This window comes from Oryzias latipes, chromosome 21 (assembly GCF_053564925.1).
Source record: "Oryzias latipes strain Hd-rR chromosome 21, Olatipes_Hd-rR_3.1".
Lineage (NCBI taxonomy): Eukaryota > Metazoa > Chordata > Actinopteri > Beloniformes > Adrianichthyidae > Oryzias > Oryzias latipes.
The window spans coordinates 27,749,454-27,765,832 of NC_136257.1; the positions used below are offsets into that span (position 1 = coordinate 27,749,454).

Genomic DNA, 16,379 nt, shown 5'->3' on the forward strand with positions numbered 1-16,379 from the left:
CACTTGTTGATGGCAGAGGATGATGTCTTCATCTACTTTAGACATATAAGACACATTAACCTGTTTCTCCAGCTGCCTTAAGCTGATTTCAGAGACGTGGAAGAGAACAACGCAGAGCAGCTGATGTTACACACTTCAGGTAAGTGACCAACAGCAAACCATATTCAGCACTGAAGCATACGATTGTCTTTGTGTGTCACTGTTTTTTTGGTGGTTTTATGATGTTATAAAATGGTTTTAATTTTGTTTTGGTGTTCAAATGTAATCGTTTTCTCCAAGTGTAAACTAAGGGCAGGGATGGCCAGTTAAGTTTAGTCTGTTTAAAGTTTATTACTATCCTATTGAATTCTATGCATTTATGATCATTTTTGATTGTATATATACCTTACAATTACCGAATCGAAGCCCATTGAGACGACTGTTGTGAATTTGGGCTATACAAAATAAAATTGAATTGAATTTATTGAATTAAACAAACGTGATCATATTGAAGAGGTTTTAACATGCAAACTAACATAAATAAACAAACATAAACTATGTCTTTGTGTTTTAGGGTGAAATGTTGCATTTTTCCAGGAATGTGGGCCTCAGTGGAGCAATGATTTGCTACATCACCTGGACTTTCTGTAATGCAGGTAACTTAAGTGTTTGTATTTTTTTCAGTATAAAAAGGGGCAAATCTTATTTTCAAGCTTCAACTACAAATCAAAAGTTTTAAAAATAAAAGGAGCCTAAAATAAACAGGTTGTGTCTGAATTCCTTTACTACTTAGTTCACTGTATAGTACGTTTGCCAAATCAATGGCACTGGATAGTCCCACACTATCCTTTTTAGTATTTGGGTAGTAGAGAGAAATTTCTGACATAGTCAAAAGAAAAGGCATTTTATTAACAACGAACTGACAATCGTGTATAAAAAGAGGCTTTTTTTTTTTTATTGTCCGCCACTGAATCAACACAGCTTTTTCTGCTTTGTACAGATAAGATGACCCAAATCACCATTTGGGTCATCTTATCTGTCTCTCAATCAAATGCTGCCTCATCTGTTTTTTTAAAAAAAAACACAAAAAAACAAGCAGCCACAAGACTTTTGGTCACCCGCTAAAACTTTAGTCATCAAATAACACAAAGTTTTGTGGGGGGAAAAACAAAACAAGTCATATGGGCTTGGTTTTTTAAGTTGAAGACTTGATGAAACATCTACAACTTAAAAAACAAAAAAATTAATGTCTTGGGAACCATCCTAAATAAATGAGTCCAGATTTAGTTGTGCAAATATTTAAAACCTCAAATGAAAAGATGTTACTTTTTTTTGCCTCTTTTAATAAATTCAATGATTAGTTGTTACTAAACATCCGCAACTGGTGGTAGAGTCAAAATAGACTCCAACAAATCACAAAAACTATGTTTGTTTTATGATGAAACAAAAGTGAGACTTTAGAGGAAGTGGAAGTTTGACGAACTCTTTAAAAAAATACGTTCTACTAAATTTAAACATTTAAAAGACCAAATTTGTTTGATCCTCGACAATTTTTTATCACCAGTGAAAAAAAAAGGTGAGAGACAACAAAACCCGTGCAGAGATGTCTGGCAGCACGTGTGGGACGAGACAGTGGGCATGGCTTCCTGTTTAAGGCACCGCTTTAAAAATGATGGAAATAAATGTTCTTTACATGATGGCTGGTAACCAGGAGATGGTATCAAAGAATATTATAGTTAACTAAAATATTCTGACAATTTATAAGTCCTCTAATCTGATTCGCTTCCAGTTTCACTGCTACACATGAACAATAAATGTAAAAATGTTGTCATTCCGGAACTTGCTGTATTTTTTTAATCAGTTAAGGAGCTGCGCAGACAAATGATAGGAAACAATGGAGAACAACAGTTTGTCTTTAAAGTTTAGATAACGGAAACCAGCACTAAACCTCAGCAGCTTCCAGGATGAAGCTGAACACGCCCCCATCAGCTCTAACACCTGTGAAACGAGCACAACCATGGCTAACACCATAACCAACCTTTTAATCAAGATGGGTGCTTTTCAGTGTCATTAAGTAAAAGCAATGTTTTATTAAGTCTACAGTCTGTACAGAAACAACAACTTCTGGTTGTAGGTTGGTGCCAGTGTTCAGCAGTCAGTTTGTGAATGTGTGTGTGCATAGTTGTTTTTTATGTTATTTTTAAGTCAATCGATGCAGTTACATTTTAAAATAAAAAAAGCATTTCTGTTGATTCATTTTAATTATCTAATGAGATATTTCTAATTGAATTTTGCTACAAATTTACTAGAGAACTTTTCCATAATAAAATGTCAAATACAATTTTCTTTATAATTTTAATTAAGCGACAGAATGAGCGGGGTTAAAAAGGAAAAAGAAAAGCCATTTGGCGGATTGCTTTTTGTTTTAAATGAGTCAACAAGTGCAGTTTTATTTTGTAAATGAAAAAGAATTTCTTGTATTGACTTCTATCTTTAATTATGCAACAAAAATGCTTCCATACATTTCTTTTTCCCCCCATACATTTCTTTTTGAGGCAAGTATATTAACTGTTTAACAAAATACTTCAGCAAAAATTCTCTTTTAGGTTTGCAGAGTAAGCGGCTGGTGTTGTGGCAAATGCAGAGCCTTTGCTTCCTGTTTGAAGAACGATTACTTATTTTATCTATCATCTAATCATTTTTTTTTTTTTTTTTTTTTTTTTTTTTTTTTTTTTTTTTTAACTTGTCCTGTCCAACAGCTGGGCAGACAGATGAGAGCTGAGGGCCTCTTGTGTTGGACAGATTTTACTTTAACAAGAGGGGTTATTAATCTTCAGACAAACCAAAGGTATGTCTGGATAAACCCCTTTTGTAATTGAGGCCAAACTTTATTAATTTCAATCATGTCTGAAAATCTTTGGTGTTGGACCGGACGGAAAAGGAAAGAGGGGAAGAAGAGAGAGGGACGATAGAGAGAGGGGGGGTAGGGGGTGATAATAGGAGGGGAAGGGGGATAAGACCATGAAGCAGCATAAAGCAACAAGTTTACTGGTTGTTAATCATTATGGTAACGTTCAAGTGTAGTACAATAAGGGCGGAGCCTGTCCACACACACACTCAAATGTTATAAACACACCTGCTAGCTGCAAAAAATGTCCACCTGTCGACATATATACAAAACAGATAGTGTTCACACGCATACTTATGCCTTAAAACCAACTAGTGTGAAATATTTCAGTCATTCAGTCATGCAAACTGTAAGTGCAAAGGTGAGCTAACACCTGTGCTCAGGTGAGTGTTTATGTTCTTCTAAAATGGATGGTGGAACGTGGAAAGAAGGAGGGAGAGTGCCCAGCCATCCCCACCCCAAGACCCCCACCGCAGCAGCAGCGGCAGCCGGAATCCCCCCAACGCCACACGGGAACCGGCAGGGAACAACCGCCGCCCGGGCGACCAAGCCCGCCACCCAGGCCAGGGCCAGCAGGACCGCCGCAAGGCCCCCAGAGCCAGAGAGCAGGGAAGCACGGAGGGAGAGAGAGCGCCGCCCCAGCCCAACCAGGAGAGCAGCCCCCCCGCCGCGCCGGGAGAACCCAACGCAGGGCCCCACCGGAGACGGACGCCCACAGCCCCAGACGAGCACCCCACCACCACCCAGGAGTTCCGGGCATCCCCCCGCCCCAACCCCAGGTACGAGCCAGGACCCCCCAAGGGAGACCCGCTCCGCGCTCCAGGCAGCCATCCGCCCGGCCCGCGGCTGGTCCAGGGAGGAGCGGGGCAGGGGCCCGCCGCCCCCGCCCAAGAGGGGGGGAACCCCGGGGAAAAAAAGAGGGCCCACAAGGGGTGTTGTAAATATGGCCCGACCAGGCTCGGCCACAGTTGGAAATATGGCGGGGCCCAGCGCCCAGGAGCAAGGACCAGAACCCACCCCCCAGGGACACGAACACTCCCGGCTCAGATGTAATGTGAACCCCCCCGCCGCGCGGAGAGAGCACCGCTGGGCCCAGGAAGCCGGCACCCCGGGGACACGGCCGCCGTTGCAAAGGGGCCCGTACCCCCCACCAGGGAAGAGGCAGGGGACAGATGGTCCTAGGTCCCACCTTCCTTGCAAAATGTGTGTGCGTGTATGTGTGTTTGAGAGGGTGTGTGTGTGCATGTGTGTGTGTTTATGTTGGAATGTATATATTGAGGGGGGAGGGGTGTGTGTGCTAAGGGGGGTGCAGTTAAAATTGGCGGGTAGGGCACTGAGGGGACATCTCCTGATTACTCACAGTGACGTCCCCTGTGATGTAAATCATCTAATCATTTTAACCCTTGTGCTGTCCTATGACCCCACCCTGACATTGACGTGTTCTCCCTACTATGACAAAGGTGGATAAAGGTGGAAAGATTTCATGTAATCCATGGACACCAGTGAAGATCACAAATCATTGAAAAAAAATAAGGTTCAGAGCACTGTCTAGTGGGTCTAGATGACCCAACTCTCAATGTCAAAGTGCCTAGGATAGCACAAGGGTTACACTGCATCATAAGATCTTAATATTTCCACCTCAAGGCTTGACAACTGCTTTGGGGTGTTAACACGTGACTGTAGTATATGGAGTTAATTCAGTCTCAATAATCAGAAATGCACACAACCGGTTTTACAAATGCACACGCTCCGATTCACAAATGTCATTTTATGCAAACGTGAAAAATAAATTCGGAAATACACACCCTGTGTTTCACAAACACACAGATTGTGTTTCACAAATGCACACTAAATGTTTTACAAATGCGCAATAAGTGTTTCTCACAAATGTGCACACTGTGTTTCACAAAAAACATTTTAGAAATTCACAATAAATGTATCAGAAATACACAGTAGGTGCTTCACAAACATGATTTTTAGGTACACATGTGATGTGAACTCACAGATCATTCGAATTGCAGAATGTGCATTCAAAATCCCGTTCTCGTTTGTGAATCTCCCCGTGTGTGTGAGAGATTTTTCTACGGTGAATATTGAGACTCATCTGACGGAGCGGGTCAACTAATGTCACCATTGGCTATTGAATCTGTCAATCAAACTCATCGGGAAAGCAGGCGGGTTCGCTTTTAGCCAATCGTATGGCCCCTTACACTTTCTCTACGCTTTCTGCGGGTGGCAAAAGCCCCGCCCATATTTGATTCTGTACCAGTCGGTCGTTAGCGTGTTAGCCTTAGCATGGCTTGTCGGTTTATTGCCTTCGGTTGTCAAAAATTACTGGCTTGTGCAACTTTTCAGTGGACCTGGAAGCAAGGCAACAGTGGTTGAATGCAGTTGACATTGAATCCATCGAACTCTGTACTGGTCATGAGATTTAAAATGAATGTTTCACTCGAGATTGTACGTTATTCTCTTAGCTTTCATGCTAGCGTCATTTCAACACTCAGACACGGTTTTGATCATATGAAGTTGGAGGAGAAAAATCTTCAACTTCCACAGGTTTTGTGGAGAAACTGGCATCACTTTGCTCCGTACCACGCAGTGGGACTACATTACCTCAAGTTCATCTCACTGTCAATCACAGATACCCAATACACATCCCCTGCTCAGCCCGAGGTCACTTTGCTTGCCCTTAATTTTATTTTTTTAATAACTCAAATGTCATTGATTTTATATTGTAACCATATACATATACACCTCTTGGCCAGGTCACCCTTGCAAAAAAGATCCTCATCTCTCTGGGTTTTATAGCTGGTTAAATACTACACAACAAAAGATGATCATAGAACAACAAAGTGCAAACATTCACCCTTTATTGCAGAGTAAAATTCAGTGAAAACATGGACAGATTAAAACATCAAAATTTAAGCAAATGTGGGATCTCTACTGATTTGAATTTTATTTAAACTGGAACTAATTTTCATAACTTCCTTACATACAATGAAGTCCCTTGAACAATACAGCAGTATTGATTTGAACTCTGTCTTACTCCCCTCAGTCTCTCTTCTTCTGTATGTAATTATGTCGCCTAAATTAAGTTCTAAACACACTGGACAGTAAAGATGTAGGTCCACTCCCAAACGGTCTGAATTCCACAATGGGTTGATGTCGTCTTGCAGTTCCAACATTTGTGGGCCCAAAAGAGGACTGTCCCATACCAGGACATTGATCCCAGGATGAGGTTCAGTCATGGATCCACTCTCCTCCCATTCAATCTCTGGAACCAGCATACCCTGACAAAAAAAAAAAAAAAGATACTGTTTATGAACAGCACTGTTTTTTTTGTGTTTTAGATTATGTAGGAACAGTGACCGACTAATAATAACTTATATTGTTGCTTGCAGGCAGACCTCATATCTCCATAACTGTTTATAATTTGCAAATAAGTGAACCTTAACAAAGTAGTGACATTAGTACATCTGATGGCTCATAATGCCATGCATTGTGATGCATTTTGAACTTGCAGATGTGCTATTCTTCCTACAAACAAACAATTTAGGGAAATTGTTTGCACCACACAATAATCCTTTTCATTCATTTTCGATGAAAATTCACTGTAGTCATTATGATTTCATGATACTCTTCTTGATACTTTCCACTTTAGTCAAACTGCACACAAATCAGTTGTCCAGTACAGTGAGATTAAATAAAGCATTTACCCGGGGATCAGAAACAGGGTTCTGGGTCAAGCCCAACTGCCACAGCTGATTTGGTGTCATGCTTTGCTCCGTCCTGATTGGATGGCTGTCCCACGCGTCACTAAAGACATCCAAACTGGCCTGAATGCGTGGTAGAAAAATGTAATGGCAGCAGAATACGTGATGTGACTGATATTGAGAAAGTCTTGGTCCTCAGGAGAGTGCAGGATGTTGTAATATAAACCAGTAACACTCACGAAGACATCACACCAGAGGAGCTCAATCCTGTATTTGGAAAAAAGCAAAAAGAAATATTATATTGTCAGATTTATTTTTAATACATCATTCACTTTTATGTATCAGGGCTCCAGACTAACTTTTGTCACTAGGAGCATAGTGGCCCCTAACTGAAAATTTTAAGGGCACAACCAGAAAATTTAGGGGCGCATACCGTAAATCAACATTCTAACCAAATCTACTAATTTCCACTGTATTACAAATAAATACTTCAATAATAGATGCAGAAATTACAATGTGCTGTTTCTAATTCAGTGTCACATTTTATTCTTCACTTTTGAAGATGCAACATGAAGGTAAACTGACATCACCATCGCTGTCACGACAGTACAAATAAGTAAAAATAGTAAAAAAAATACCATACATTTAGAATAAAAAAAAGTTTTTAGTAACAAGTGATTACCGTAGTAACCTTTCGTAATTTCACAGTTTCAAACAATACTTAAATGTATGTAAATATTAGAGGATGGAAATTCATGTTGGTGACACCAAATAGGTTCAGCCAAGATGCACAATAAGCGTGTTTGAGATCACCCAGATGGACGCAACGCTGCACAGATCACCTGGTGTGTGACGTATATTTTTGTTTTTGCTCCAACATCACCTGTCAATCAAAACAAAAATATCACGAGAAAGGGGTGAGAGCAAGACACCAATCAGAGCGAACGCAGCTGGAAATTTAGTATTGAACTGACTAAAAGCTGCCCTACAGACTAAAAAACAATGCATTATGGGACATGCGTCCTGATGGGTTTTTTGTAGTTCACTGATCAATTAAAATAATTTAAAATACCAACTGATTAAAAAAAGGCTACATCCATTACAAAACATTAAAATAATTATAAAAGATGTAATATCACAGCTCATACTTAGGGGGAGAGGCATATTAAAACGAAATTGAATGTTAAGGACAATTCCTAATTCCTGGTCTCTTTCAGTCTCGCTGCAGCTTCGATTTCATGCGAGTTTGAGACCCCTGCTGTACACTCTGTCACTGGTACACTAGCTGCAGGTCGGAAGAACGAATCAATAGTTCGCTTGCTCATAGCTCAGACGCACATATCAGGTTGTGATGATATTTGGCTCCGTTTCCTTCCCACGGATGTTTACGCGCGCTCGATTATCTCTAGGCCCCGCCCCTCCACACATTTTAGCCACTTGCAATGACTTTCCCTATTCTTCTCACACGCATTGGCCGCCTCAGGCATCACTCAATAAAACGCGAGTGTGTGCTCGCGTGTGCTCCAGTCTCATGAGTATTCGCGCGAGTGTGTGTGTCTGCCTGCGTGCGTGTGCGCTCGCGTCTCATTGATGATTTCATCTCTCATTTCATCGATTATTGACGTGCTCCTTTCATGTTTAATGTATAAAAAATACGGAGGGTGGAGGAGGCAAATTTACTGGTAGCACATGTGCGACTGGGTGTAAAATTCAGTTGCACACTCTCAAATTTTGGTCGCAAAATGCGACCAAATGGACGCAGTCTGGAGCCCTGTGTATATATTAAAACTTCTAAAACTAGGTTCAACTCACCGTTGATTGTGTGTACACTTTTCCCACAATGAAGCCGTTTGTGTCAGTTGTACGTACTGTGAGCATTAACTCGGCTATGCCCACATTTTCTCCTCCGTGATCTCCTCTCACCCTGACAATAACATGAAAATCATGTCTCAAACACATAATTACAAATGCATCGCCAATACGGTACACATCAGTTTAAAATGTAATGTTCTTATGTATGATGCCAATAAGTAGAATTTCTAGGTTAAAAAAATTGCAGGAGTGGGTTACATGTATCACTGGGGAAAAAATGAGGTGAGAGAGACTGTTAAGGGGGGGTAAAATGTTATTCATGAGGGGAAAGTTTTAGAGTTGCCTTTGTTTATGGAGAGGAGTCTAAAAAAAGTAATTTTATTTTTGTACAAATAACCAAGTACTTATACTGCCTGATATGTGAATAAAATATTTCTTTATGAATAACATGAATACCTCAGAGGAAAGCCATAAACGTTCACAGCGTCACTGAAGAAGGCCAAGTGGGTGTCTGCACAGTTGTTGTCTGCTATCTTCTCAGGTACAGGATACATGGAATACAAGTACAAATACTTTCAACTGACAGATATTTACAGCGGCAAAAATGCTAAATTCCCAATTGACAGGTAAAACAGTAATACAATAGGATGATAAAATATGAAATAGAATAGAATAGAAGGGTATTTAATAATCCCTGAGGAATTTTTTTTAAAATGGCCATCTTAAAAAAACACATAAACACACATTCATTACAAATAGAAATATTACAAAATAAAAAGATTGATAAAAAAAAGGTAAATAATTGGAAAATCAGTGGGTAAAATTAAAAGAAATTACTTGTAAGATGCCCTGCCAGAGAGTTGTATTGCCTGATGGCACGAGGAACAAAAGATTGTCACGCTGTCACGCTTCAGTAATTCCTAGAGAATAAATAAAAACACAACAAACATGGATTAGATAATTTAGCTGTCTGATCTTAAATTACATAATTTTCAAATATATGAAAGGGGAATTTTTTAAAACACTCTTGCTATGATTACTTGAGCTTGTATTAAAGAACACCTTTAAAAAAAATCAGAGACAAGACACTGATCACAGGAAGCCTGTGTGTAATACTTACAGTAACTTCTACTCAAATCACTGTTGACAGCTGATTCTCCCATCCACCCTTTCTGTGACTACTTATCGATTACTAAACAGCCTAAAAACATAATGTTTGGGATTCTTGTCATTACGTCATTGGAAGTAAAGATACGGGGAATTTAGTGGCTGTCACTCTGACACAATCTCACAGGGCTGGTCATCACAATGAATACGGGTTCTAACGTTAGAAACTTAATGAGGCTTCTTTCATTCAACAGTGGATTCATGTATGTTATATTTAAAAAATGCCGTTTTCATGAATGTCATATGAAATAACTTTGTTGCACAGTCCACCCCGTCTTAAAGTCTGGGTTGTGAAAATGCTGTGTCTAACTTTAACCCGGATCGCGATCCCGGAAAGGCAGCACACGGAACAACTAGCTAGTTAGCATAGCATAGCATCAGTGTTTAAACAAATCGCCGTCTCCAAATCAATACTTTTTATTAAACTTTCTTTGCTGCTGTAAATCCGGCATGCTTTTCCCCTTAGTTCCTTATGAATCATGTTAAGAACCTACAGATCATTGGCTATAGACGCTAGCTTGAACCGACACCAGCTTGAACTTCACTCACACTTACACAGACACAACTTGCACAGGCTAAGCAAAACAAAGCTAAGCTAATTTGCGGTGGGGGTACTCTGCAAACGACTCGGCTGCAGTGTTCATAAAGCATTCACACATGTCCCTTGGCAAAGGAGAACGCTTCAACTTAGTATTCAATAACATTACAGGACGTACAACGAGGGAATGATCAAATAAATGCATTACTTACGGGCTGAGACTGATCCCGTTCAGAAAACCTCTCCGCCATGTTTGCCGCCCGCGTCCTCTCAACTGCTGTGCTGAACAGCTCCCTCCCTCGTCACTTTGAAAGTGAGGAGTGTAAGGGGCCATTCGATTGGCTAAAAGCGAACCCGCCTGCTTTGCCGATGAGTTTGATTGACAGATTCACTAGCCAATGGTGAGATTAGTCGACCCGCTCCGTCAGATGAGTCTCAATATTCACCGTAGAAAAATCTCTCACACACACGGGGAGATTCACAAACGAGAACGGGATTTTGAATGCACAGTCTGCAATTCGAATGATCTGTGAGTTCACATCACATGTGTACCTAAAAATCATGTTTGTGAAGCACCTACTGTGCATTTCTGATACATTTATTGTGAATTTCTAAAATGTTTTTGTGAAAAACAGTGTGCACATTTGTGAGAAACACTTATTGTGCATTTGTAAAACATTTAGTGTGCATGTGTGAAACACAATCTGTGTGTTTGTGAAACACAGGGTGTGTATTTCCGAATTTATTTTTCACGTTTGCATAAAATGACATTTGTGAATCGGAGCGTGTGCATTTGTAAAACCGGTTGTGTGCATTTCTGATTATTGAGACTGAATTAACTCCATAGTAGTAGCTTCACTTTTTGAAGGGCTTCTGTACACTGTTATGGTCTGACTTCAGGGTAAACTAACTGGGCACCAACCCTGCTCAGGGCGGCAGTGGCTGGTGGTTGAGCGGGTCGGTCAATGATGAAAGACTCGTCAGATCAATCAGCCAACTGTTGTTGTGTCCTTGGGGAAGACACTCCCCCTCCCTGCCTCCAGCGTGGCTCCAGCGGATGAATGCCCCAATGGTCAGAGGGGCCGTAGGCGTGAACTGTGTCGCTGTAGTCGCCTCTGTCAGTATAGCCCTGGCCAGCTGTGGCTGCATCAATAACATATCGTCACCAAGAATTATTATGTCGTGAATGAATAATGGACACATTGTAAGCACTCTGAGTGCCTGGAAAAGCACAGAAAAGTCCAACCCACTATGTTTAGCCTTCTTTTTTTAGTAGAAAACAATGAGGACATTGTCCCTTTAGCATCTGCTTGTCTGATGTGAAGATGAATTTCCTCTCCGCAGTAGCGAGGCTGCTTTATTGTTACAGAACACAAACCAAATCCTTGTCTTCAGTTGTGCTGCTGGCACGATCTTACGCTTTTATATTTTCTAAAAGCAGCCAGAGCATATGTCCGGCTCTCATTCTAATTTCCTTTTTAAAACCTTTTTCTAGCTGCTATTTTTACCTTTCCTAGAATGATAAGTGTAACTTTTTTTCTGTTAATCATTGGTGATAAATATGAGATATTAATAAACTGTTGTCATAGGGGCTGGATGGCTCAGTTGGCTGCGTGCAGGGCTGTGGCATAGGAGACCAGGGTTTGTTACTCAGGGGCGTGATGAACTGAATCCAGAGTGGGTCATAGGGCAATCCTTCACACTAATGCCTATGCAGCCTCAAGGGGTTTGGGCATCCTGTATTGGTCTTCAGCTCGGATAAAATACGGGGTTGTGTCAGGAAGGGCATCCGGCGCTTCCTGTCAAACCGAATGTGCAGATCAGCGAAAGCTGATCCACGGCTGCAACCGTTGAAGGGACGTGCCGAGAAATGTACAACAATAATGATAGTAACCATAATTATTGAAAAAAACTTTACCACACATGCAAATAGAAAATAAAGAAAGTCTATGAAGTCAATTACAAATTCAAATTAAAAACAAGGCTGACGGAGTGCGATGGTAACATAAGGAAGTGTAAAACATTTCAAAGTTAAGCCAAAAAGAAACAATGATCTTTTGATCTATTGAAAAAGCATTAACAGTGTCCTTTCTTTAACTTTGATCATGCTGTTTTTAGCCCGAAAAAAAAACCACGCAAACTTGTGTTGTTTTCTAGGACATAGTTTCTGCCGAGCGGCAGAAGTTCATTAGACATTTGCTGTGGAGTTGCCGTAGGGCAAGCCCGCCCCCACTTCCTGTCACCCATCTGTTCACATGGTCTACTGCTAGCTTACAGCTCACTAAGATTCACTAACAGAAATGGCGAGGAATATCAGAACTATCCTGCGGTGCGGTTTTAAGCCTGATGTCAGCTCAGAAAACAATAAAGTAATAAATAATTGATCCATCAGAATGGAGCAGAGCAGGGAGCTTGAGGCCCACCCAGAGTATTTTTTGTCACAAATGCAATCTCTTCCAGTTTTATGGTCTGCTCCTGATTCACAACACTTTGAGTAAAGAAATACTCAGAAATGTCATTGTGAACTCCATTTTCTTTATATATTGTACGTTCTCCATCATCAGAAAACTGCCACAACAACATGTTAAAAACACCAAAAACAGGATTTTCATCACAGATGGTTTTTCAGGCTTTGTCTCATAAACACCCCTCACGTCTTCATGCAGGCTGTTCCACAGGCTCACAGGGCTGGAACGAGGCCTCGCCGTGGACCTGAGGACTCTTGAAGGATTCTGAGCTAAAACCAGTTCTGATAATAATATATTTTTATAAAAGTCTCTTAAGACTTTTATAAAAATCCTAAAGAACTCTAAAAAAATCCTAAAGCTGACTTGACTTGCACCAAAGGAAGCTGGTTTAAGTAAACATTCATTTTAGGAAATGTTTCCTTGTTTGGACAACTGCATAGTTTTTAACTGAACTTTTCTTTAATGAGTTACTTTGTTTGCTAAACTTTCCTGTTCCCACTTTTTCACAGATGCGACAAAAATCTCAGGAACTGCTGGCGGCACAGTGACCCTGAACTGCAACGCGTCTATTTCCAACCTCAGCCAACTAACATGGGAACTGAATGGAGAGCTACTGTTTGTCTTCACAACCTTGGATAATGGAGATCTCTTTGAAACCTCAGCAGCTTCCACACTGAACCTGAAACTGAACCTGAACCTGAACCGATCAGACATCCAGCGTTATGCACTCGTCATAGAGAAAGCTAATGAGTTCCACTCAGGAAACTACACCTGTGAGACGACCACAGGCCAAGGAATATCTAAGCAAACATGGGAACTTCTTATTACAGGTAAATCTGTTTTTGTTTTAAATTAAGTTTATGTTCCTTAAAAAAAATTGGAATAGAAAGTCAGAAACCATAGAACCAATCAATCGATTCAATCAATCAATGGATGGCACTTTTCATACTTGGCAACACAAAGTGTATACAAATATAAACAATGTAAAACAAGGAAATTAATAAAAAATAAGCCAGTCCTCACGCCACATATAGACCCCGCCCTCACACCTCCCACTTCTTTAACCAAAGAGGTTTCTCGGGCAACAGGCTGAGCGTGGAAAAAAGCTATTAGGTGGAAACACCAAGAGTAAGGGCCTCCTTCTCTGGAGGAAGGTGCGTATCCAGGCAAGTGCAGCATCGTAAGGGGGGGCAACCTCACCACGTCACAGCCGAGATGCAGGTCAGCCGACCCAGAGGGGAAAGATCCAAGCACCGGAAATAAAAATGACCAGAAATAAAATATAGAAAACGTTTGTCTGGAAAAGACCTTTTCGTCAACGCATGGATTCATATGAATTAAAATAATTCAATGCTCAATGCAAATATCTAAACGTAAGTGATGTGAGCAGGAAATAAACACAAAAACGTTATTATATTTTGATGTTGGAAACAAATACATTTATTCTCGTTTTGACCTTAAGGCTCTGAAGTAGCCACAGGTTTATCCACCTGACGTATTTTAGCCAATCACAATCGAGAATATATAGAATAGAATAGAATGCCTTTATTGTCACTGTACACATGTAAAATTCGCATCACACGCGCAAATGAGGGCTGCTCACTATTCAGTGCAAACACGCATGAGAAATATAATTACACAAAATAATAAAAGAATTTCACAAGAAAGAAGTACAATTTACAAAAGTACAGAATGTACAATACAAATTTTTGCTGAGTGGGTTTTCACTTTCCGCAGAGAGGTAGGTAAATAATTAAAATAAAAACTGCTATGCCCATGATAGCAGAGAAAATGTAAACAAATTTCTATTTGAACACATTTGTAGACTCGTGTTAACACTTTCAATGTGGCATCAAATTGTACTGTTTCTAGAAAAATGGAAAATTAAAAGCAACAGTATTGTTGCATCAAACTGCACCGATCCTGCAAAACAAACAAACTAAAAACCACAACGTTCAGCCTGTTAATTCTCTACAGTGCAAAAGGGGAAGTCAGTGTCATAGGCAAAAGAAAATACTGAACAAACATCAAATGATGCAAAAATAACATATAATAACCCTTGTCGTGCTGAAAGCACAATTAAAAACACGGATTTGGTAAAGTTAACAAAGCAGCTGAACAAAAAATGTCAGAATTTTTCTCTTTTGGTAGAGAGAAGTTCTTGTTCTGATGGGGAACAGAATCTGCTCCTTTATCTCAGTAAATGAAAGGAAGTTTTACTTGATCAAACTCTACCTCTATGTTTCTGCTGTCTGAACGTGTTTGGGTTCTACTGAAACCAATACTAATAGGTGAATTTGTTCTGAAGTTCAGTTCAATTTAATTTAAAGCTTCTGAGACATAGCAAAGTTGAAGTATTTTATTTTATGCATAAATAGATCTAATTTTCTTGTAAAAATAAATAAATAAAGGGCACTTCACACTTTTCCTTAAAAGCCAAGTTCATTTTGTTTATTTTGAATGTAAGTATTGCAAAGCTAGCGACACCCGTCTATTATTTCTCTGCTGTGCAGCTTTTTAAAAAAGCTAAGGAGCGACTATTGTGTGTCCCAACAGATGAGAACACCTGTTACATCTATGAAATAGTAATTTTTTTTTGCAGAAGTGATTTTTTTTTTTACTTGTCCTGTGCAGAAGTGATTTTTGAAACAACACTTCAATTGGAAATTCTTAATGCATTTTTCCCTCTTTCCACAGAGAAGCCTGAAAGCGTTCATATATACATTTATGTCACAGCTGTTGCTGTTCCTGTGTGCGTCCTGCTCATTTTAGTTTGTGTGGTTTTTTGGATTCGTTCCTCCAAACAGAAACCAAAGTGAGTCCTGTTTCATTCTTTATATCTTTGCCATGTGATTAAAATCCTGGATTATTAACAAAATAATCCCTTTTTTGTTGTTGCAGAAAGATCATTCGCTCTTTAAGACCAAAAAAGGTACCTATAAATTCTGCATGATACGTATTTTTTAAGTCTACAGAAATAAAAGGCTGGCTGCACGGTGGCGCAGTGGTTAGCGCTCTTGCCTCACAGCAAGAAGGTTCGAGTCCCAGCTGGGAGACCTGAAACAGAACATCAATGGGGGACCTTTCTGTGTGGAGTTTGCATGTTCTACCCGTGCATACGTGGGATCTCCGGCTTCCTCCCACCGTCCAAAAACATGCTTCATTGGTTGATTGGCAACTCTAAATTGTCCATAGGTGTGAGTGTGAGAGTGAATGGGTGTGTGTTTGTGGACATTCTACCCTGCGACAGACTGGCGACCTGTCCAGGGGATCCCCCGCCTTCGCCCACAAGTGGCCGGGATAGGCTCCGGCAGCCCCGTGACCCCGAAAGGGAATAAACGGAATAGAAAATGGATGGATGGGGAATAAAAGGCTCTGTGTATTTGTGCAAAGAAAGAAAGCCCTCACTGCTAAGTAAATAAGCATTTCTACATTCCTGCATTCCTGCATGTGGTAACAGTGTGGGACAAAGATTTTTCCACAAAAAGCTCGAGTTGTAGTTTAACCTTTTCACGTCATATGTCGTTATTTTGCAATTCACTCCAGTACTACATTTAGTTTAGCATCAAACGAAGCAAACAGGAATAGTTCTGCCCTGCAGCAGTCCTGGACTGTAAGGTCCAGATCATTTTTGTAATTTTCTTTCTTTTACGGAAAATTTGACCACCGCCACATGCCCAAAAACTCACCAAAATGTGCATGCACCTGGTGAAAATGAATAATGTGCATAGTGAGCGACCCTCTGCTCAAAATATTTAATTTGAACTGATTTGAAGGAAAAAAATGGCCCAACT

At 40.3% G+C, this 16,379-nt stretch overlaps 1 protein-coding gene and 1 long non-coding RNA gene across 3 annotated transcripts in view; one reads left to right on the plus strand and one right to left on the minus strand.

Moving 5' to 3' along the window:
* The window catches only part of LOC105356837 (uncharacterized), an 18,748-nt gene continuing 2,369 nt past the window's right edge, over nucleotides 1-16,379 (plus strand). Inside the window, exons 1-5 of the mRNA XM_023950812.2 lie at nucleotides 1-139; nucleotides 554-635; nucleotides 13,095-13,415; nucleotides 15,283-15,400; nucleotides 15,487-15,517. Of these exons, the coding sequence (XP_023806580.1) occupies nucleotides 560-635; nucleotides 13,095-13,415; nucleotides 15,283-15,400; nucleotides 15,487-15,517 (546 nt within the window). The 5' untranslated portion in view covers nucleotides 1-139; nucleotides 554-559. The remainder of the gene's footprint in view (nucleotides 140-553; nucleotides 636-13,094; nucleotides 13,416-15,282; nucleotides 15,401-15,486; nucleotides 15,518-16,379) is intronic.
* Nucleotides 5,741-10,415, minus strand: LOC144988810 (uncharacterized). Of its 2 annotated transcripts, none has more exons than XR_013652844.1 (7): nucleotides 10,330-10,415; nucleotides 9,250-9,332; nucleotides 8,869-8,945; nucleotides 8,413-8,524; nucleotides 6,840-6,867; nucleotides 6,604-6,723; nucleotides 5,741-6,177 (listed from the first exon to the last, which is right to left on the minus strand). It is a non-coding gene; the product is annotated as an uncharacterized LOC144988810 (long non-coding RNA). The 2 variants fall into 2 exon arrangements; XR_013652845.1 differs by having other exon boundaries at nucleotides 5,949-6,177; nucleotides 6,604-6,703.